At 34.3% G+C, this 21475-nt stretch overlaps 2 protein-coding genes across 22 annotated transcripts in view; one reads left to right on the top strand and one right to left on the bottom strand.

Annotated features, from left to right (window-relative positions):
• Window positions 1-1291: 1291 nt before the first annotated feature.
• LOC111989946 (allantoinase) lies at window positions 1292-9193 on the top strand. 3 transcript variants are annotated; one of them, XM_024021738.2, is made up of 16 exons: window positions 1292-1551; window positions 1865-1958; window positions 2327-2447; window positions 3175-3248; window positions 3566-3642; window positions 3915-3951; window positions 4024-4109; window positions 5130-5189; window positions 5573-5721; window positions 6215-6341; window positions 6714-6869; window positions 6956-7066; window positions 7885-7995; window positions 8275-8373; window positions 8603-8751; window positions 8871-9193. In XM_024021738.2, exons 1-15 carry the CDS (start codon window positions 1462-1464, stop codon window positions 8729-8731), a joined length of 1521 nt encoding a protein of 506 aa, XP_023877506.2. In that variant the 5' UTR covers window positions 1292-1461; the 3' UTR covers window positions 8732-8751; window positions 8871-9193. The 3 variants fall into 3 exon arrangements, with proteins under 3 accessions (XP_023877506.2, XP_023877514.2, XP_023877498.2); XM_024021746.2 differs by having other exon boundaries at window positions 8854-9193; XM_024021730.2 differs by having other exon boundaries at window positions 8603-9193.
• A 1503-nt stretch (window positions 9194-10696) lies between these two features.
• Window positions 10697-21475, bottom strand: part of LOC111989760 (proteasome subunit alpha type-2-like) — a 41695-nt gene continuing 30916 nt past the window's right edge. For 17 of the 19 annotated variants that reach the window (XR_010623442.1, XR_010623437.1, XR_010623431.1 and 14 more), the window contains 5 exons: window positions 21370-21437; window positions 19620-19689; window positions 19139-19254; window positions 13558-13835; window positions 10697-13387 (listed from right to left, as the gene is read on the bottom strand). Coding sequence is in view for 1 of the 19 variants with exons in the window: in XM_065759580.1 (XP_065615652.1) it covers window positions 21410-21437 (28 nt within the window). In the remaining 18 variants the exon portion in view is untranslated. The remainder of the gene's footprint in view (window positions 13388-13557; window positions 13836-19138; window positions 19255-19619; window positions 19690-21369; window positions 21438-21475) is intronic. The other 2 variants (XR_010623445.1, XR_010623433.1) reach the window with 2 other exon arrangements.

Below are 21475 nucleotides of genomic sequence, written 5' to 3'. Positions count from 1 at the left end.
GTTTTTCGACTTTTTACTTGAATTGGCCTGTTAACAAAACTGAACGAATCTTCTCCACCATTCGGGGACTGTCCCACTAGTGATTCCCAAAAAAATCAGGAAACAATACAAATATAATATAGCCACACCCTCTACCATAGGTAAAGTGCTCCTGGTGAGTCCACTAGACCCAAACTCTCCCCTTATTAAAAAAAAAAAAGTGCTGGAAAGATAAATACTTTAGAAAGCTTCTTTGAGTAATTAATATAACATATAAATAAACATTTTAATCTAAAAAGCCTAAGTTCAATAGATATATATTCAATCATGTTATATTAATTACTCATACTTTTCATTATTATTCCATGTGGGACTTTACCCACGTATATAACCCAAGAAATAACCCAGGCGAGTTGGCTTAGTGGTTTGGCATTCGGTCTCAAAATGACTGTCTCAAGTTTGACTAGGAGCTCCCTAGTTCAAGTTCGGGTATCAGTACTTTGAAAAAACTCTTTGGACCAACAATTTTTTACTATGGGCTCACTCGTCGTGAATAGTAATTAGTCTCTGGTTAAAAGTTTTGAAAAAATAAAGGAGAGAACTTTTAAAAAAAAAAAAAAAACCCCGCGAAAAGAAATGAATATTTTTTTAAAAAATCCTCAATTTGGTTATAAATTTGTCACAATGTGATTGGGCATCGTTCCAACAAATGCAAGTGGGCCTTTAAGTATTTCCCTGAAAAAGTTGCCACTGACAATCAATATGCCGGAGCCATGTCATTGGTAGGTGACACTAACTACCTCCCCCACGGGTGACAGTAAAAATACTGCTGACTCTCCAAAAGAGCTCTGATTATTCTGTTTAGGCATGAGGAGTGGAGTTTGTGCGTGACAAGACAAGACAGTGTTTTCAAAAAAACGATTTCACGATTTAAGTGATGAGCAAAATAGCGTACTAAATCTCTAAGAGGCTTCGTAAGACAGATACAGTAGTTTTTGTGACTTTGTGTCTGTCCTCTGTATGTGTGAGAGAGAGAGAAATGGATTATATGCTGTAATCGAGTCTCAAAGACTCGAGTTATGTGCCAAAATCGAGTTTTTGAAACTCGAGGTGCTAAAAAAAAATATAGTTTGAAAACGTTGACAACTAATTATATTGTTAGGATTTTATGGTTAGTTACCCATTTCGTCCAGATGTTACTAAATTAAATAGTTTCCAAACCGGGCCAACTAACTAGATAGTTAGAGAAAAAAAAAATACTTACCTATTTCCTCCCCAAAAGAGCTTTGATTATTCTGTTTAGGCATGAGGAGTGGAGTTTGTGCGTGACAAGACAAGACAAGACAGTGTTTTCAAAAAAACGATTTCACGATTTAAGTGATGAGCAAAATAGCGTACTAAATCTCTAAGAGGCTTCGTAAGACAGATACAGTAGTTTTTGTGACTTTGTGTCTGTCCTCTGTATGTGTGAGAGAGAGAGAAATGGATTATATGCTGCAATGGAGGGTGTTGCCTCTGCTGACACTGCTCGCTTCTTTTTTGTTCTTGTTCTACGTCCAGCACTCTTCCAAGGTCGTATATTTTGTTTTTCTTCTTCTTCTTATTGTTATTAATATTAGTTTGCCATTTATATATTGCTCCTAATGATTGATTTATATCATCCATGGTCTGGTCGCTGAGAAAATAATCAGAGCCTATTCATCCAAATAATTTTTTTTTTCTTTCTTTCCAAAGATCGTAATCAGGGTCTTGAAGTGAGTCGGTATAGCATTGGTTTTTGTTTATTATTTTCGAAAATAGAGGAACTTAATTAGGATATTAGTATAGTATAGTATAGTATATTTGGGTTATTGGTTAATTGAATTTGACGTTTCATGTTTTGCAGTCGTCTCACAAGGAGTGCAGCCTTCTTCCTTACCAGCACTATTGGATAACCAGCAAACGCATTGTGACACCACAAGGTGTCATTTCTGGTTCAGGTTTGTTTTAGTAGTTCATTAATGATTAGTCCCCCAAGAATAAGAGTGAGAAAAAATAGAGAAAATATAATCAGGGTTTGTGGATTGTAAATTATAGAACCTTGTTAAAATCTACTTGTGTCTAGTATAAAAATGTTGCTTAGTAATTTGTATGACATTGGATAGAATAAAACGATGTGAAAAAATACATGTGACTCTACTGAGATTCATAGCTAACCCCAAAATGTTGGGACCATGTTATATAGTTATTGTTGTTATTTTGATGCTAAATGCTTCATTCTACCGTGATTGTTCGTAATTATCATTTTACCACTTTATTAATGCATTTTTTATTTATTTTATTTATAATGAAATGTTAAAATGAGCAGTTGAAATAAAGGAGGGGAAGATTTTATCAATTGTTAAAGAAGAGGATTGGCAGGGGAAATCCAAGGTGGGGCATATAGTTGATTATGAAGAGGCTGTTGTCATGCCTGGCCTGATTGATGTGTAAGCTATAAAATCTATCTCCTTCTTGTGGATTTGATTATTGAGAAGGGGAAATATATATTAGAAATAATGACGGGAACTGCAGGGATATAAGTGTTAAGATGCTTATTAGACTTGGAAACATATTCCCATTTATGTGTCCCCTGTTTTCATATTTAGGAAACTGAAATCCAGGATAATCTATTTCCCGCTGAATGCCTGAATAGTTGCATGCAATTGGTGGCCTTATTTTGGGTTACATGTAATGATGTATTGATTTGCAAACTTTCTATGTCTCATGATAGGTGATATTTGGGCATTGTATTTTATTAAATTTTTGGCAGAAAGAATATGAGATACTGCAATTTTTTATTGTCTTAAAAGGCAAAACAGAGTTTACACAATTGTTCTCCACCAATTAGCTATTGCTTGCAAGAATGAATTGAACTATTATGCAGACTTGCTGGAAGTTATTTTTTCACGTAATTCTTTACTTAGGCTGTAATTAGCAGTGCATAAAAGATGATTTGATTTGAATGTCTTAAAATAGTGTTACTACGGAATGTATAAGATTAAATATAATTGGGGTATTTTAAAATACAAACTCCAGCTTTAATTTTAAGTTCAACAAGATAACTTTATTTTTATGAACATGAACATGAACAATGACAAGTATTTGTTTTTAAATGAACATGAACAATGCCCTTTTTCCCTTAAATTTATATGATTTGGATCATGTTCAAGGCAGGCATGCCCATCTTGATGATCCTGGAAGAGCTGAATGGGAAGGATTTCCTTCCGGGACTAAAGCAGCTGCTGCAGGTATGGCAATCTCTGTCATCTATACTTGAGTTTCAAGATTGCCTTTGGTTGGAAATGATTTTTTTTTTTTTGGTATAAAATTTCTAATTGCTATTTTTTTTTTTTTTGTGAGTTTACTGGATTTCCTAGATAGCCGGGGTCATTGAATATCATTTTTTTCCTCAATTTTATTTCTCTGTAAATTTCAGATAATACTCATGCAGTACCAGAATTCTTTGATTCTTTTATGTTGATCTCTTCTCTTCTTATCTATTTGCTTCTCTCTAGTCTATAATATATGTACGCCCAAATCATTTGGCATCACTGTGTTTGTACAGGTGGTATAACAACATTGGTTGACATGCCTCTAAATAGTTTCCCATCTACTGTGTCTCAAGAGACTTTGAAACTCAAGGTATGGACAGAAAAGCAGCCGTAGATTACTTTGTTTTTTATTACAAATAAATTTTTATTGTTTTATTATTACATTCCTGCACAACACAAAGGAGAATTTTCTTTGAGTCCTTAGTTCCCCCCTGATAAAATCTGTAAATTTTTTATATTGTCATATCCCATCCATCCCTCCTTATTAAGAAATGAACTTATGAATTTTAATGGGTAGTAGCTGCAGATAAGGTCAACTAACCACTGCTTTTTCTTTTTGACTTTTATGCTTCTGCTTAACAGATTAAAGCTGCAAAGGAGAGAATTTATGTCGATGTTGGTATGCTTTCGAACCTGTACCTTAGTCTACTGATAATTCTAGGACTAGTGTTTTTAACTATACTACCAACAGGTTTCTGGGGAGGTTTAGTTCCGGAAAATGCATTCAATGCAAGCGCTCTTGAGGCTCTCCTAAATGCTGGTGTTCTTGGTTTGAAGGTAAGTATGAACCATTATGCTCTATTTTCCTTTTCAAAAAAGACATGCAAAAGGTTGGATAAAACTTTCTTAGATTGAGAACTAGAGGGGCTGAACTGTATACTATCTTACTGAAGTGATCTGAGACTCAAAGCTTGAAAGCAATCTTTGCGGACCGCACTTCCATTTTGAAATATCTCCAGTTCTCCAGCTCTGCCTTTAAACTTGTGTTGTTCTATCAATATTTCCTTTCCACAGAATTTCATGCATAAGGGTAATTGCAAGAGCTGTCTATGTTTCTTTCATGGAAAATAATAGCATGTTAAGTATGCCTCTTCAGATGCTTATTGAGAACCATGGTTGCAACTAAGACTTCTTTAGTGAGACTACTTCTCTGTTGAAAAGCAGGACCTCCAATTCCATATTTCCCTCAATTCATAATTTGCCAATTTTAATGTATACCTTCAAAAAAAATTACTTCCAGAGTGAGATGACTTATTTGGGTGGCTAATGAAGGATTTTCACATCTGAAGAGGGAGGCATCAATTTCCTCTTATCTTTTTATTGTATTAGATAATGAGTAACCTAATCTTCTTAAGATGACAATGATAGTACTCTATAGCTAGGGACTGCAACTGAAGATCCACCACCAATTCATGGAACCTAAGTTTCAGGAGTGTGGTTCTGTAGTGTTATTGGACTTATAATATTTCAAACTTCTATATGAGTATAGCTGTTTCATGTTTGAGCCTGATCTTAAGTATTAATTGATTTTTAGAGTTTTCATCATCATTGTAGCAATGGCTCCATAGACTAAAGTTGGAACATTTTGGAAATAAATATCATGTAGGTTTCTGCTACCATCATCATTGTTTAATTTGATAATACATATAAAGTATGGCTATTGTATTTTAAAAATACAATAGCATTATAAAGTATGTGTATAGTGTCTATCTAGACCATCATGACTCCAACTTTTCTTTCGTCTAATAAGTATGATCTTGGAGGTCATCTGATAAAGTTTTCTGTGCTTTTTTATAGTCCTTTATGTGTCCTTCGGGGATCAACGATTTTCCCATGACAAATGCCAGTCATATAAAGGTTTGTTTCCTGAAATTTTGCCCAAATGTTCATGTTAACAATCTACCTATCTTGCAAATTCAGTTACAGTTACAGTAAGTGACTTATTGGAAGATCAAAATGCTGCATTTCTATTTTTCTAATGTTTTGATATTCTCTTCCAAATAACAATTTAATATTTGATGCATAAATAATTGTGGATGTCACCTTTATTGCAATACATCACATGCTCACTTATTCTCTTCTACTTCTTCCCCAATACCTTTTAGTTTTCCTTTTTCTCTTACTTTTTCCTGGTCTATGCTTGCCAGTCTCGCAGAGATGATTTTTGGATGAGTCTCTCTCTTGCAGTGCTGATGTGTTTTTGTATATTTGCAAATGGTTTGCAATAATTTGTTCCTCAGGAGGGACTATCTGTCCTGGCAAAATACAGAAGACCATTACTTGTACATGCAGAGATTCAACAAGATTCTGAAATCCACTTGGAAGCTAAAGATGGCAGTGATGATGCTCATTCTTACTCAACCTATCTGAAGACTAGGCCACCTTCATGGTAAGATATTTCTTATGACATCATGAAGAAGTAAGCAGGTTATTGAGCTATTGCTTGAATTGTACTTCTAGAATGGATAAAAAAAGGTTTATGAAAGAGGATACATTCTGATACTGATGCATATATTGGTTTGGTCAATTGCCCATTCGAACTTAATGCTGCCATCTAATATACATGCATTTGGTATCAAACTGGCTAATGTGTCTTGAATCTTGATAATTGGCTGATATTTGTATGTATAATGAGTCAAATTATAATTTCCAGAGGACACCCAACAAGTATCAAACACGATGATTAACAAACAAGAACCACAGAATATTTTCAAAATAGTTTTGACCACCTTTTGAAATCAGATCAATACTTCTTTCTAAAATTATCCATGCCCTTTTCAATATGCAGAACAGTTCTTAACTATTTTTTCACCCTTCAAGGGCTTGATCTCTATCAATGTTACTTTACATGATTAATGATATTCTTCTTTGTTTTTAATCAGGGAGGAGGCAGCTATTAGGGAGCTTGTAGCAGTGACAAAGGAGACAAGGATTGGTGGCCTTGCAGAAGGATCTCATCTTCATATTGTTCACTTGTCTGATTCAAGTTCTTCCTTAGAACTTATTAAGGTACTCTTTTATACGTATGTAGTCCCAGTTGGCATGATACTTAATAAAGAAGATGCAAATTGTCATTGCCTTTATATGCATCCACTACCAAATAGATTTACCAATCATTGATGACTTCTAAATATACATGCTTTTAGTATATATAGATAATCTTGGCCATTAATCAATGTTCAAAGTCCTTGTGACTGCTGTTCTCTTCCTCACCTCAACTCAATTCAGTGGATCCTTCACTTTAGCTAACTGAGGTTGGCTACGTGATTTTTCTTAGTCATTCATTTCTGTTAATCCGTAGCAAACTGTACTCCTGCATGCAAAGCAAATGCTTTCTTGTTTTTGACTGAGAATATTACTCACTTCAATGTTCTGCTAAAGGAAGCAAAAAATGGTGGTGACAGCATAACTGTTGAGACTTGCCCCCATTACTTGGCCTTCTCATCAGAAGAGATCCATGATGGAGATACTCGCTTTAAGTGTGCTCCACCTATCCGTGATGCAGCCAATAAAGAAAAACTATGGGAAGCTTTGTTGGTATTTTATATTCCATGATCCACTTATATCCCATGGTTTTGTTATACATCATCAATTGTTTCTACATAGTTTCCATCTATTTTCAGGAAGGACATATTGACATGTTAAGTTCTGATCATTCACCAACAGTGCCAGAGCTCAAGCTGCTTGATGATGGTAACTTTTTGAGGGCTTGGGGTGGCATATCTTCTTTGCAGGTTGGTGGGTTTTCATTTAGGGTCAACCTCCTTGCTTTCTAACGCTTTGTTGAATTTGCTTATGTGGTTTTAAATAACAACAGCTTAGTCTTTGATTGAGGAACCTTGTTATTATTGATGGTAACCAAACCTTGATTAATATACAAAACTGTTTGTCTGTACCATGGAATAGAATTTTCAGGATTGTAAGAAAAAAGAAAAGAAATGGAGACATGAATTTACTCCTTAGTTGTGTGTATCTGTGTGGGGCATGAAAATCAACTATTTTCTATTTAGCTCTTGAGATACCCAATCATCCACCTCTGAACAAAAAAAAAATAAAAAATTGTGTGCGCAACAGGTTGACTCCTCACCTGAACAGCCCTAAACGTGCCGGTGCAGACACTAGATTTTTGGCTGATTTTAGCTAAATTTGAATTATGTAATTGATTTGAACCTTATTTTTTTTATTGAGAATTTGGTATGGTTTATCTATGTCATAATTATGGGTATTCTTTCTTTTCCTTATTAATGTAATGTAACCCTGGGATCCTTTTTTTTTTTTTTTTCTTTCTAAAAAGCTCAACTTTGATGTTATGTTGATTTTGATAAAGTTTCGAATTGTCATACCCCGTGCAAACCCTCCCCAAATTGGTGCTGCACCAACTGTTCTTAATGGCTTTAGTAGGTTTTTTATATTGTTCAACACATTAATCACTCCCCAAACCAAGCAGAGAACAGACTAATTTGTTCGAATTCTGATGTTGAATATATGCAAGAAGAGAACGGCCTATTGTGGTTTCAATAACTAACTGGTATTTTTTTGGGAGCATCTGTAGTTTGTTCTTCCTGTGACATGGTCATATGGGCGGAAATATGGGGTAACTTTGGAACAGTTAGCTTTATGGTGGAGTGAGAGGCCTGCCAAACTTGCTGGACAAGAACTAAAGGTGATAACTTTGATTTTGCTTCAAATTCATAGATGCGATGTAATATTTAGGAATATATTAAGTACAGTGGTGAGAGAGTTGCATTATAAAGTCAAATTTGTAACTTAAAACTGACATATACTATCTTAGTGTCTCTTGAAGTGGCATTAGTAAGTTTGAAACAATGGAGTGTTGAAATCAATGAGCATGTAAGAATATTGGTGGCAGGAGCCAATTTTTATGATTGCTAACAATTACCTGCTGAAATAGTTCATCTGAGTTTTAGATATAATCATGCAGGGTGCAATTGCTACTGGAAACCTTGCAGATATTGTCATATGGGAACCGGATGTGGAGTTTGACCTCAATGATGACTATCCTGTATTCTTTAAGCATCCTGTATGTCTTTCTTATATGTCTTGTATTATGTACATTCAGTCCAATTCACTTGTTTATATCTTTCTTTCGTACATGAGATTTTCCTGTTATAAAATCTTTTAACTTATACTTATCAAAAAAAAAAAAAAAAAAAATCTTTTAACTTTTAGAATTATACTCGACCTTATTTCTGTGAACGCAATCAGTATTTTTGAAGTCACTAATATATGTTCCATGTTCCTTTATATAGAGTATCTCAGCCTATATGGGAACAAAACTGTCTGGAAGAGTGTTGGCAACTTTTGTAAGAGGGAACCTTGTGTACAAAGAGGGGAAGCATGCTCCTGCAGCCTGTGGTGTTCCAATCCTTGCAAGATAAAGACCAAAAAATGAAAACCTGTAACTATTATAAGTTTCTAATATCCAATGGTTTCTTGATGTTTTATTTCTTTCTTCAATTGATTTTCTGACAATCACTCCAAACTCTTGCCCATTACAAAGCCTGGGTTTGGTTGAAGGTGGGCCAGTCATCATTGGGGGGCAAGAAGCAATGTTGCAATACGCAATCACCATCAGCTTTTGCTCAACTTGGCAGTATTGGTCATGGGACTCAAGTCAGGTTTTACACTTTATTGGTGATGATATTGATTTCATCTCAAGGCATGGATGCACAGAGTTCATCGCTTATAGAGTAGATTTCTGAACTTACATGGACAAACTGTTGCTGTATATATTTAATATAAGTTATCATCAGTATACTTTTTATCTTGTAAAACTTTATTTGAACATTTCTGTTGATTGAAAAAGAATAATGAAAAATCATGCTTTTGTTTGACTGTGACTTTCTAAATCTAATGCACCAGAACCTTCGGGGGCTTGGTTGTGCAGAAAAACAAAGTAGTGGATAAGCTAGTGCCAACTTTTACCTGGTTAAATAAAGTTGGATGCTTGTTGTTTATGCTTCCATAGTTCCATATATAGTTCTTATGGTACATAGGCCAGCTGATTTATTTATTATTTTTTAAAAACATTAAAAAAAAAATTTGCAGCAATTTTATTATGAAAAAGGGAGAACTTTACACAGGAATAACATTGTCAGCCAATAGCTGAGCCAACATAGGAGGGTCTACTTGCACCTAAACATTAGTAACTTTATTACAAAAGGCATACTGGGCAAGAGCCTTAGCAGATTTGTTAGCTTTATGCACACCATGACTGGCCTCTATACACCACACGTGTGCAGAAGTAGTTAAAATTTATGGCCTCATGCAGAGAGGGAAGGAACTGGACAGATGTGTTCCTGATAAACCCACAAGTTTGTGCTTTCCAGTATAATGTTTGATTAACCCAACTATAGATTTTCCATGTCACGGTACAGAGTAGTCTTATATCTTCAGAGGAGAATCTGTTTTGGATCCACTCCACCAAATCTCTAAAAGACCCAAGTTGATTCCCTACATTCCTGATCAAAGGGTAGAGTGCTTTGGACACATATTTGTTGAGCCAACTTACATGACCAAAGGGCATGCAACTCGTACTCTTCACCATCTCAGCATTATTCACAGCAAGACTCCCTTAGAATCTAGGGCCTAATGAGGTTCTGCTTGGTAGGCAAAACTCCCTGACAAGTTCCCCATATCAGGGGATGAAAAACTTGCCTATTAAGCAAGATGTCACTTGATTCAATGCCATCAAAAGGTAAGTAGCAGTCTTCTAACAAATTTTACATTAAATTCTCGTTGGGTTTTAGACAAAAGCCAGATAAAGATATATTAAAAAAGATTTAAAAAAAAAAAAAATTTCAGAACAGAATTGTCCAATAGACCTCTCAGTTAATACTTCTTAATTTATCGACATCCTTCTCTTAGAATGCAATAACTTTGGGCAAAATTTCTCCTGTACCCATTGGACATTCATCATCAACATTGCAAGCTGATTGAATAGGCTAACAACATTGCAAGCTGTTAGCCTTGTTAACATTGATGCAAAAGATTAATGATTGAAAAAGAAATAACTGAATTCATTATTCTGCAATACATCTACTCTTAGGACTAAAATTCAAACCCATTACTTGCAAATCCATGAACCGGCCTTGCAGTGAGAGTTGAACATATTTTTATTAGTATGAGAATCAGTTGCATCCCCATTTCTGATGCAGGACAATTAATAGAGAAATAAAAGAACAAGAAAAGTAAAGGATAAACCTAAGAATCAGCATGTAGGTTGCTTGGAATCAGCACCAAGTTAAACCCTTAGGTATCAACACCTAAGGACCCTTAGGAATTAGCACCTAAGGTGTTTTAGGATTCAGCACCTAACAATTGTAAAAATATCCAATCTGAATTTCATTAATCATGTCTATTCCAAAATACAAATAAACTAGTCTCTTATATAGAGCTAGAACTGGAAAATAAAGAGATAAAGATAAAAACATACCAAAACTAATCCTAACTAAACTCTATCCAAATAAAAGTTTACAATTATCCAATTTCCTATAAGATAAATACAAAAATCTAAAAATGTAAATTCTAAAATAATTTGCTTTTGCCCCTGCATCATACTCCCTTGGTTGGAGAAAACTTGACCTCGAGTTTTAAATCATTGAAGAATGAAAAATCTGGCACATAACACTTACTGTAGTTGAGGAATCGTTTTTGGGAGCATTGAAAATAGATAAACCTTGTACACTACCTCAGGTAACTTTTCTGGAATTACAAACTCAATGAGTGGAATTTGAGTATCAACCTTTTCGACTTTATCAAACTGTAGATCTACATGCACCATGTATGATTCTTCAAGTATAGAGGCTTCTTGTTGTTTTGCATGAACATTGAAACTTCGGTTGATACTTGCACTCTGTTGTCAATATCAAGGTCTGATGGTACTTGATTTTCCTTCATTTGAGTAGTCAAGTCTTGAAAAACCTTCATTTGATTAGCCAAGTCTTCAACAGTTTTCATTAGATTTCCTAAGTCTTGGTGTATGGCAGATACTTCATGAATGAGCTTTGCATTGTTGCACTGCCTCATACTTGTTCTTTGATATTGTAAATTGCCATGAGAAGTTTTTTGTAGATCCTTGTGAAAATACTGTGGGAAATATTCAATACAAAGATCTTCTTTCATTCTTTCCCTAGTAATTTGAGACCAATGGCATCTAAAGTGAAGGCTCTCATAATGATTCCAATACTCTAAAGTTCTACCAGCAACTCTTGTTTTGGCATACCACATCTTTTGTTTGTCATTTGATAAATGCACTTGTGCAAAGAATTGTTCCACCTCAAATATCCAACATTTGAAAATCCATGGGTCTTGATTTTTATATCCATAAAAAATATGTGGCTGGGGGTACTACCATGGTTCTCTTAAAAAAAAAAAAAAAATTTTATAGGTAATCAAAGAAATATTATTAATGAAAATAGAAAGAAAAAAAAAAGTTGTTCATGATGATGAACAACAAGAAAAGGATAAAACAAACAACAAATAAGAGGGAAATTATGAAACTAATCTAAGAGAAAGCATAAACTTAGAGAGAGAAGAACAATTAGTAAAACCCTAACAACAAGACCACTCAAAAAGACTATGCTGGCATAAAACCTTTAACTCTTCCAAAGTCTTCTCAGTGTCCTCAAAAGGAACGACGATTTCGTTCTAACCAAGCAATCCACATCAAGCAATCTGGAATCAAATTCCAAATATTTGCAGTATGATTCCCAAGCCATTGATGCCAACAAAATAACAATCCAGCCACCAATCTTGGCATAACCCAATGAATACTAAAGGCCTGAAGCATAAAAGTCCATAAGGTATATGTAACTAGACAATGAAGAAGAAGGTGGTCTACTAACTCCCCATCACAACAACACATACAACACCGATTTTCTAAAGAACAACCCTTAAGCATGAGATTATCCAAAGTAAGAATCCAACCATGAGTAGTTGTCCACAAAAAGAAAGCCACTCGCTTAGGAACCTTTGGTTTCCAAACACCCTTCTAAGGAAACAAAGAATCCTGAGGTCCCCGAATTGCATGGTAGAAAGACCGGGTGTCAAACTTACCATCTTCTTTGAGCCGCCAACAAAGAGTGTCACTCCTTTCACCTCGAGGAATACGACATTGGATAAACTCAAGGAGAGAATAAGATGCAACTAGCTTCCAGTCTTCAAATTCTCTATAAAACCTTAAATCCCAAACTCTAACAGTACCCCTCCAAAAGCCGCAACACCTCAGAAATACAAGCGTCATTGTCAGCTGAACACAAGTAAAGCTTAGGATAGAGAAATTTTAGGGTATTATCACCAATCCACCTATCATGCCAGAAGCAGAACGAGTACCTTCACCCACTACAAAAGACAAATGCTTAGAAAAACTCTCCCACCCTTCATGAATGCTTCGCCAAAGACCACATGCATGAGCCCTCCTACATGCATTAGTACTCCAACCCCTTGACCTCACCATATTTTGTGGAGATAACTCTTCGCCAAAGATGGGTAATTTCAAGACCATATTTCCATACCATTTCCCTAATAAATCTTGATTAAAAGACACTACACTTCTTATCCCCAAACCGCCCAATTCAATGGGTAAACACACCTTTTCCCAAGCCACCAAAAGGTATTTGAAACTCCCTCAAAAGACTCCCAAAGAAAATTCCTTTGAATACTTTCCAATCTAGTAGTCACAGCTTTAGGAATAGTAAAAAGAGATAAAAAATACGTTGGGAGACTTGAGAGAGTACTTTCAGAAACGTGAGCCTACCACCCTTAGCTAAATAGAGACGCTTCCACCCTAATAATTTCTTCTCCATTTTCTCCAAAATAGGATTCCAAATTGAAGCTGTCTTAAACGAAGTTCCCAACGGCATCCCCAAATATTTCATAGGTAAAGTGCCCACTCTACAATGAAGATATTAGCCAGAACGTCTAGTTTATTCCCCTCCCCAACAGGGACAATCTCACTTTTCCCAACAATAACCTTCAACCCCGTAAAATCTTGAAAAGAAGACAAAGCCAACCTTATGGGCAACAGTTGTTCCCTAGAAGCGTCACAAAATAAGATAGTTTCATTAGCGAACAACAAATGGGAAATACACACACCGATAGAATTCACTGCTCCCACATGAAAACCCCGAATTCACTACTCCCATATAAAAAAAAATAAAAAAAAAAAAAAATAAAAACTTCAGCAAAGAATTTTAAAAAGAACCTGGATTGCAAAATTTGCTGCTTAGAGTCATCCTGTGCTTCACAGGGTGTGGTCTTGTTGTAGCCTGGACTTCACGGGGTGGTCTTGATATCAGGCAGATGGTTTACTATGGTTTAATGGGAAACATGACAAAGATTTTTTTTTTTTTTTTTTTTGGGAATTGGATCTGTTTGCTCTGATACCAAAATTGATGCAGAGAATCAACATTTAGGTTGCTTGGAATCAGTACCAAAGTAAACCCTTAGAATTAGCACCTAAGGACCCTTAGGAGTCTGCACCTAACAATTGGAAAAATATCCAACTTGAATTTCATTAATCATGTCTATTCCAAAATACAAATAAACTAGTCTCTATAATGGGCTAGAACTGGAAAATAAAGAGATAAAGATAAAAACATACCAAAACTAATGCTAATCCCTATCTAATCCCTATTCGAACAAAAGTCTACAGTTATCCAATTTCCTATAAGATAAATACAAAAATCTAAAAATATAAATTCTAAAATAATTTTTTTTTGCTCCTGCATCAATTTCACTTCCAAGGAAATTGGAGGCCAATTCTCAAGATCCAACAGCTTTCATCCAACTATTCAAGTACGAAGAAGAAAAAGTAGAGAAATAAGTGAAAAATGAAATAACAGTATAACACCCTTTGGCAAAACATGAGTGAACTTAAAAGGAACAACTATGCTCATGTTAAAACTACAGAAGCAGACCCACATATAGTATAGCTAAAGTAATGAGATAACCAGTCTAGTGAAAGTACAAGAACGGATTAGGTAACAAGAACCCAATAAAAATAAATTTTGTTTCTTGATTCAAGATCATTTTAAAAAATCCCCTATAAATATCATTAAGTTTCCATTGATGTTATGCAAGGCAAATTGAAAACCATAATATCAGGAACAAGTAAGAAAACCATTGTTGTTATCCTCAATCAACAAACAAAGCATCTTTATTTCTCCCTCTAGGACAGAAATCCTCACAAGTACTGTTGAATTTTGAAAATGATGTAGGAGCATCTAAGCCCAAAGCAAAGAACAATTAGTCCATTTTGCTTAAATTTATTATAAGACTAGTTTTATTTTTTATTTTTATTTATTTATTATTACTATTTTTTTTAAAGTTTTCTTCTAGGTATATATGACTAGTGTTTTATTTGCCTACGCTATTTTTGGTTTCTTATTTTGTATATAGCATGTTATAATGTCATTTTAATTTACATATTCATTTGGGATGTGTGTGGTACCCCTATATCTATGTAAAATTACTTAAACCCTACTCATCCGCTTAGTGATCAAACATAGGGTAGTAAAGTGAATGAGTAGGGGCAATCATGCTCCGTGTGTCTTTGTCTCTATTGGATTCTATCTCACCATGTATACTAGATGATTAGTTGATGAGGAATAAACTGATTAAACCCCAAAATCCCTTGGTAGGGAAAAGGCAACAAGTTTAACCCCTTCAAAAAAAAAATATATATATATATATATAAGTAAAATTTCTTTTTTGTATAAGTCAAGTATACATCACAATAAAAAGGTTCATGCATGTTAAACTACTGATTGTCTCAAAAGTTTAAGCTATTGGAATATGGTAAATTTAATCATTTCACTACACAATTCTAACAATGCACAATCTCGAAACTATATATTTTTTGTAATAATACATTTCCAAAATTCACAAGTTCAAACAGTTACTACCACCAATCTTTTTTTCTTTTAAGTATAGTCGTTTCTTAATGTAGAATCTTCAAGGAAGCAACTATATCTTTGAATGTTACACTTGCTTCATTTCCGCCATCCTAGGTACAAAAAACTAATGATTGTAATGTTAATTCTTAGGTGCAAATCAAATAGGAGGACTCCTAGGGCATGGAGGGAAAAAATTGATAGTGAGTCCTTTTAGAGGACCCACACGATAAAGGGTTATGTTTAGAAGGCGATTGGTTAACTTTTTAATAAGATTTAGCCTCTTAGCATCTTGTAAATGCTTGGGATCTTGCAAGATTAATTATCTAGGTCTGTTTAGAAATGCTGAGCATAATATCTAATTGTAGGCTTTGTAAGATCATTTATGTAGATATCAAATAGGTGTTTATGTTGTAAATGCTAGCCAAAAACATCAAATGCATTTGGTCTCACTATCTATTTAAGCACTAAAAAAAAATAATAATAATAAAGAAAGAATTTTTTTTTAATGAAAAAAAGGGTCTCGTGCCTGTGGTCACCAACCCTGCCCACTTAAACTTGGATTCAACATGGTGTGGGGCAACCCTGGGTACATTAGGGCTATTCACATCATGACAACACAACATTTTTTCGCTGAAGCATGTGACTCAAACCAGCACACCCCTGCAAGCCAATCCAGGACTCCTACCAATGCACCTCACCCCCGGGGGCAAAGAAAGATTATTTGGAATGTATAAGGAAAAAGGAGAAACGTACATCAACATGTTATTGAGGTTGTGTATGTTGTGATCCAAGGGATACTTTTGGATGGACAAAATGAAAATAGCCAAGTTCTCCTTCTCATCACTGACATCGTCGTCATCTTCATCAAGGGGTATTGTAGAAATGTCAAGTATGAGATAGTTAAGGTTCCTTCTTGAAATTATTAGGTTCTCATCTATGATGTAGGGGGAAATGAGAAGGCAGAATCTCTGGTCACCTAATTGTAGCATAGTAGGTGTACAAATGGATATTTGAAAACATTTTCAGCCTGTTCAAGAATTGGGCGAACACGTTGAGTAGAGAGTATTACTAACAGCAGAAGGTTTTCCCCACTCAACACATCAAGAAACTAAGTGGAGACACAGTTAGTGTTGTCCAACATTATGAGCATAAAAATGTAGCAGAATATATATATATATAGAGGTATATACGTGATTGCCCTTAGCTAAAAGCCTACAATAATCAATTTTTTAGATTCAAGAACTATACGGGTTAATGTCAAATGGAGATGGAGGATTGGGCAGGTATTCCCATGTTCTTCTTCTTCTTTTTTTATTTTTATACCAGAACAATAAGCCTTTAAATTTTACTATTTATTTTACAGGCCCTTTTCTACGTACTTTCTTTTTGTCGGCCCTCATATTAAGACCCTAAAATTTATTTATAACCAACAACAACGTTAATACACTGTTGCTCTTCCTACCCAAAAAAAATTCTCTCTCTCTCTCTCTATATATATATATATATAGGGTCATTCTACGGTACCCATGTAAATTTGACAGTAATCTTGACCATTTATTTATTTTTAATGGAATACTTATCACTAGTCAAGTAGGTAATATAAAAAAAATAAATAAAAAAAAAATTGCTCTCGTGTTCTCTCTCAGAAAAAACAGAAGTACCCCATTCTCTCCCTCAAATTCTTCTCTCTCAAACTTGTTTGATCAGAATTGGTTTGTTATATTGAAGGTAAGGATGAAAATGACAAAACCCTAATTTCATGCAAGTTGTGAAATCTCTGAATTAATTATTAACAGGTTTGTTTTCTTTCCCCAAGTTGTTTTCTTTCTCTGGATTTTTTTTTTTTTTTTTTCTGGTTAAATTGATTAGAGTTTATTGCACTCTAATGATTGATCCCTCTCTCTCTATTTGATATGGCTGAAGTCTAATTTTGTATTGGTGGGTGGGGAGGAATTTATGAATTTATGATTCATATCCCTTGTTGGGAGAAATCACCTTCCTACATATTTGGATTTATAGGCAAAATTTGCCGAATAGTAACTTTTTAGAAAAAAATTTGGTGAATAGCATGCGGCTGAAGTTAATTAGTTATGTAGACTGTTTTTGGAACTCGAGTTTGTTAAAATCGAGTTTAGAAAACTCGAGATCCAACTAGTCTAGATCTGACGTGGAATTATAATTTAAAAAAAAAAAAAAAAAAAAAAACCACGTGGAACTTGAGTTCCAGCTCGGTAAAAAAAAGACAGAAATAACAAGTTTGCGAAGCCAACTACTTTGTGGGAAATGGGAGTGCATTTCATTTGGCTTGAGATATGGAAGAACCTGATGTCATACATATTATCTTTTTCTATGGAGATTGAGCCACGTAGAGGACACCAAATATCAAATCCCATTGAAAACTCAAAACACAATTAGGACTTCAATAGAGTTAATTGAGGAACATTTCTTCTTGGGCTAACAAAGAAAATAATGGCTTAACTTCTTACTGGTATGTTTAATGCCTGGAACTCAAGTTTAGCAAACTCGAGTTCCAAAAACAGTCTATTTACCTAATTAACTTCAGCCGCATGCTATCCACCTAAAATTTTTCTATAAAGCTACCCTTTAGCAAATTTTGCTTGGATTTATATGTTCTCTTTACAATTAAACTATAAGCCCTAATTTTCTTTTGTAATATTCTAGATTTGCTTTCCTATTACTGCATTAATGGTCTATACTACCCATTGTTAACTAAAGCAATCCAAACTCATTGATTACCATATTTCTCAACCCCTATACTTAAAGATTGTTTGTTAAAAAAAAAATGACAGGTAAGACTCTTTGAATTTGTGCTGGATTTCCCCTGTTCTTGTGTAGGGGTTTATTTTGCTTTAGGTTGGTCTTTGTATTTTAGAGGTCTGATGGTTTGGTTGATTCAGGTGTGAGGTCTGATGGCCTAAACTTTGTAAAGTTTCAAATTGATACCCTTTCGGTTAATCAAGAGAAGAAAGGCCTAAAGCTTTCAGATTACTTTCTGCAAATGTTGTCTGTGGACCTTGAATGTTTTGATCTTTAGGATGCAAATATGATATGGCTTTTGGTAGATAGCCACAACAAGCCAATTCTAGTTATTATGGAGATTCCTTCCAAAGAGGATCCTGCACATGATTTTGTTCTTTTAGGAGTAAAGTACCTATTCTCTGCAGAATCAATGGCATCTAGCAAGCACTAGTCACAGATATTTGCTTGATGCATCACTGTCACATCATGTTTTATCCCTCTTCCTAAATTGTACATTAAGATGTTGTCTTGAGTTACACCATGCCAATTATAAAATTCCAATTTACATTTCTAATAATTTGGATGCATGTTGTGATGCTTATTCTAATAAATGATATTTTAAAAAATTAGGAAGGCAGAGTTCTATTTGCGTAAAGTCTAGAATGCCTATCATGATTAGATGTTCAATACAAGGTACTTGGCAAGAGAAGTTTGGGTGACATCAAAATGGTGTTATATGGATGGTTGTTCCTCATTGCTTGATGTGGTGCATTTGGCTAAAAAGAAATAATCGGATTTTTGAGAATACTCTTCTTCAAAACCTTATTAGATTGGTTGTCTGTAATAGGTAGTCATTCTATTTTTTGGTTTTTTCTTTGATGGATGTTTGTAATTTGTGTGTTTGATTGTTTCTTGTCCCTTGTGTATACTTCCTGTATACTTGGGTGACTATTTTTTTGATATGCTAATAAAATTTTCTCATTACTTGTAAAAAAAAAAATGTCAAACTGATTGCATGTGACCTCAAAATATTGTCAATGTTAACAGCATAAAATATATAAAATAAAGAAGAGCCAGCACTTAAACCAGTTTGAAATGCAAGTGTCAGCAAAATTTTAATTCAAATACCTCTTCTCTAGGAATGTTTTTGCGTTTGAAACATTCTTCCCCACTGCTGAGGCCTTCCATGAGAAATACAAACCCGACGGTTCCATCTACATAAAAATATATAATAACAGATCCATCTACAGAAAAATATATAATAACAATCAATATTTGCAGAATTAACTTTATATGCCAAAGTAATTGAAGAAAAGATGTAATTTTACTTTCATGACATAATTATACGCTCTTTTTATGCTACAACTTAAGTGGAAATTTCACATTTACTGCTAGTCAATATTAGTCACTAACAGCATCAATTAATATTTTAAAGAGCAAACCATACTACAATTGAGACAAGGCAAAGACAAAAGAATTTTATAAAATTTAGTGTAAAAGAAGGTTTCTGTATGCCAACATTTTCAGAGGCGCAACCCATTAGATAATCCAGTCATAAATTGCAGCCAGTTAGTAACTATAATTTAAAGCATATCAGAAAAACAAATACCTGGAATAATTGTGATCCATAGTCATCAAACCCAGCAACCAGCAGAGATACTTCAAAGGGCCTTACACCACTAGCAAGAAAAGGAAAGAATCAACTATATTGAACTTCATAAAAAAATAGATAAATAATAAACATGCTTTCCTAACTTTCTGATGCTTCAAAAAATATAGTCAAACTTATTTAAAAATAGTTCCATTCCAATAACAAAAGCAAGGCTGGTTGTTGCCTTGAAATAAAATAATGAAAAAGTCAGGGACAGGAAAGTCAAATAACTTTAAATTTCTCAAATTTAATAATGACACTAAAAATGCAGGTTCTAGGAGCATTCAAAAGTTCTACAATTTCAAAAAAGAGAAAAAAAAAAAAAAACATTTATATTCCCAGAGCTTGCATCCTTTTTCTTCCTTTTCAAAATAGGTAATTCTGACCTATGCCAAATATTTTGGTTTGGAAAAAGCTAAATTTATAAATCTCTATACCAGGCAACAACAACAAAAATGCAAACTCCAACATTATGCTTTGGCATGGTCACTTGCTCCATTCTAAGCAAACAAAGCATCACAAAATCTTTAAGGTCCTAGCCAATGAGCTCTAGCTTAAATGGCACTTCTACTTCCAACAATAACGGAAAGGAGTGTGAGATCATGATTCAAGAACCATTGAGTGCATGTAAAACTACTTACCAACCCAAAAAATCAACAAAACTCTAAGGTTTCATTTGTTTTTGGCATAAACTGTTTTTGTGTTTCCAGGTATTTGGTGCGTCTGAAAATTTTAGTCAACGGAAAATTACAGCAAATAGGCATAAAACATTTAAGGTCCGTTTGGATGAGGAGTGGAAAATTGGAGGAGGATGGAAATTAGTGGAGGATGAAAAGTAGGAGGATAGAAAATGTAGTTTATATAAATTGACTATTATACCCTTGTTACATAATATGTAAGAAATAGATTTATTTGTACTTATTAAATAATATTGTGAAAATATTGTAGTTAATTTCTCAAAATTTTTTATTCTTTATATCATTTGTCCTTTCTCAGCCTTCTTCCCATCCATACTTTTTCTTTTTTTTTTTCCTTGTTTTTCTCCTCCACATGTTGTCCTTATATCTTTATCCCCTTCTTTTATTTGCTTTGTCTTCCTCATCAGAACGTTCTAGGCTTCCAGCTAGTGCAGGTGCAGCTCTTATTCTCCAGTGCTCTCTCTCTGTTTCTTCTTCTTCTTCTTCTTCTTCTTCTTTTTTTTTTTTTTTTTTTTTTAAACTTGATTCTAGAGGGCATTTGTGTAAAAATGCCATAAGTCCACTTTTCTGAGTTTTCTCACCACAATTTTCCTCCCGATTTGGGAGGATGAAATTTGTGGGCTCGGGAGAGAAAATTTTATCCTGGGTTTTCCATCCTCAGTGTTTTCCTTCTTTTGCCAAACAGTGGAAAACACTGTTTTCCACCCACTTTTCCTCCCTATGTTTTCTATCCTCCCTAAAATCACCCCAACCAAACACAGTGTTACAATTTTTTTTTTTTTTTTTTAAATTGAAACATTTACACTTTCTAAAAAACATAAACGGTTTTAAAAAAAAAAGCCTTGCATCCTTATCCCTTTTAACTCCAAGTGACCTAATAGGGGCCAAATAATTTTTCCACACACCTAATACTCATCTCTCTATTTCAATACAATACTAGAAATGATACCAACCAAAATCGAATGATGATTAAAACACATTTGATATCATATTAAAGATATTTTGATTACCCAAACTGAGTGAACTCCTTCATAACAGTTGCAATTTCCCTTAAAAGTTGCGCAACAGGAATTGGTTCCTACAAGCATGACATTTGCACACAAGTTATAATCTTCG

This window comes from Quercus suber, unplaced genomic scaffold (assembly GCF_002906115.3).
Source record: "Quercus suber isolate HL8 unplaced genomic scaffold, Cork oak 2.0 scaffold_333, whole genome shotgun sequence".
NCBI lineage: Eukaryota > Viridiplantae > Streptophyta > Magnoliopsida > Fagales > Fagaceae > Quercus > Quercus suber.
The sequence above is the reverse complement of the archived record's forward strand: the minus strand, read 5'-3'. Positions and strand labels throughout refer to the sequence as shown.

Excerpts from the sequence above, each read along its gene's own strand:
- LOC111989946 (XM_024021738.2), top strand. The coding sequence starts at position 1,462 with ATGGATTATATGCTGCAATGGAGGGTGTTGCCTCTGCTGACACTGCTC. Across the intron at positions 6,342-6,713 it reads CTTCCTTAGAACTTATTAAG|GAAGCAAAAAATGGTGGTGA; the intron begins GTACTCTTTTAT and ends GTTCTGCTAAAG. Across the intron at positions 6,870-6,955 it reads AACTATGGGAAGCTTTGTTG|GAAGGACATATTGACATGTT; the intron begins GTATTTTATATT and ends ATCTATTTTCAG.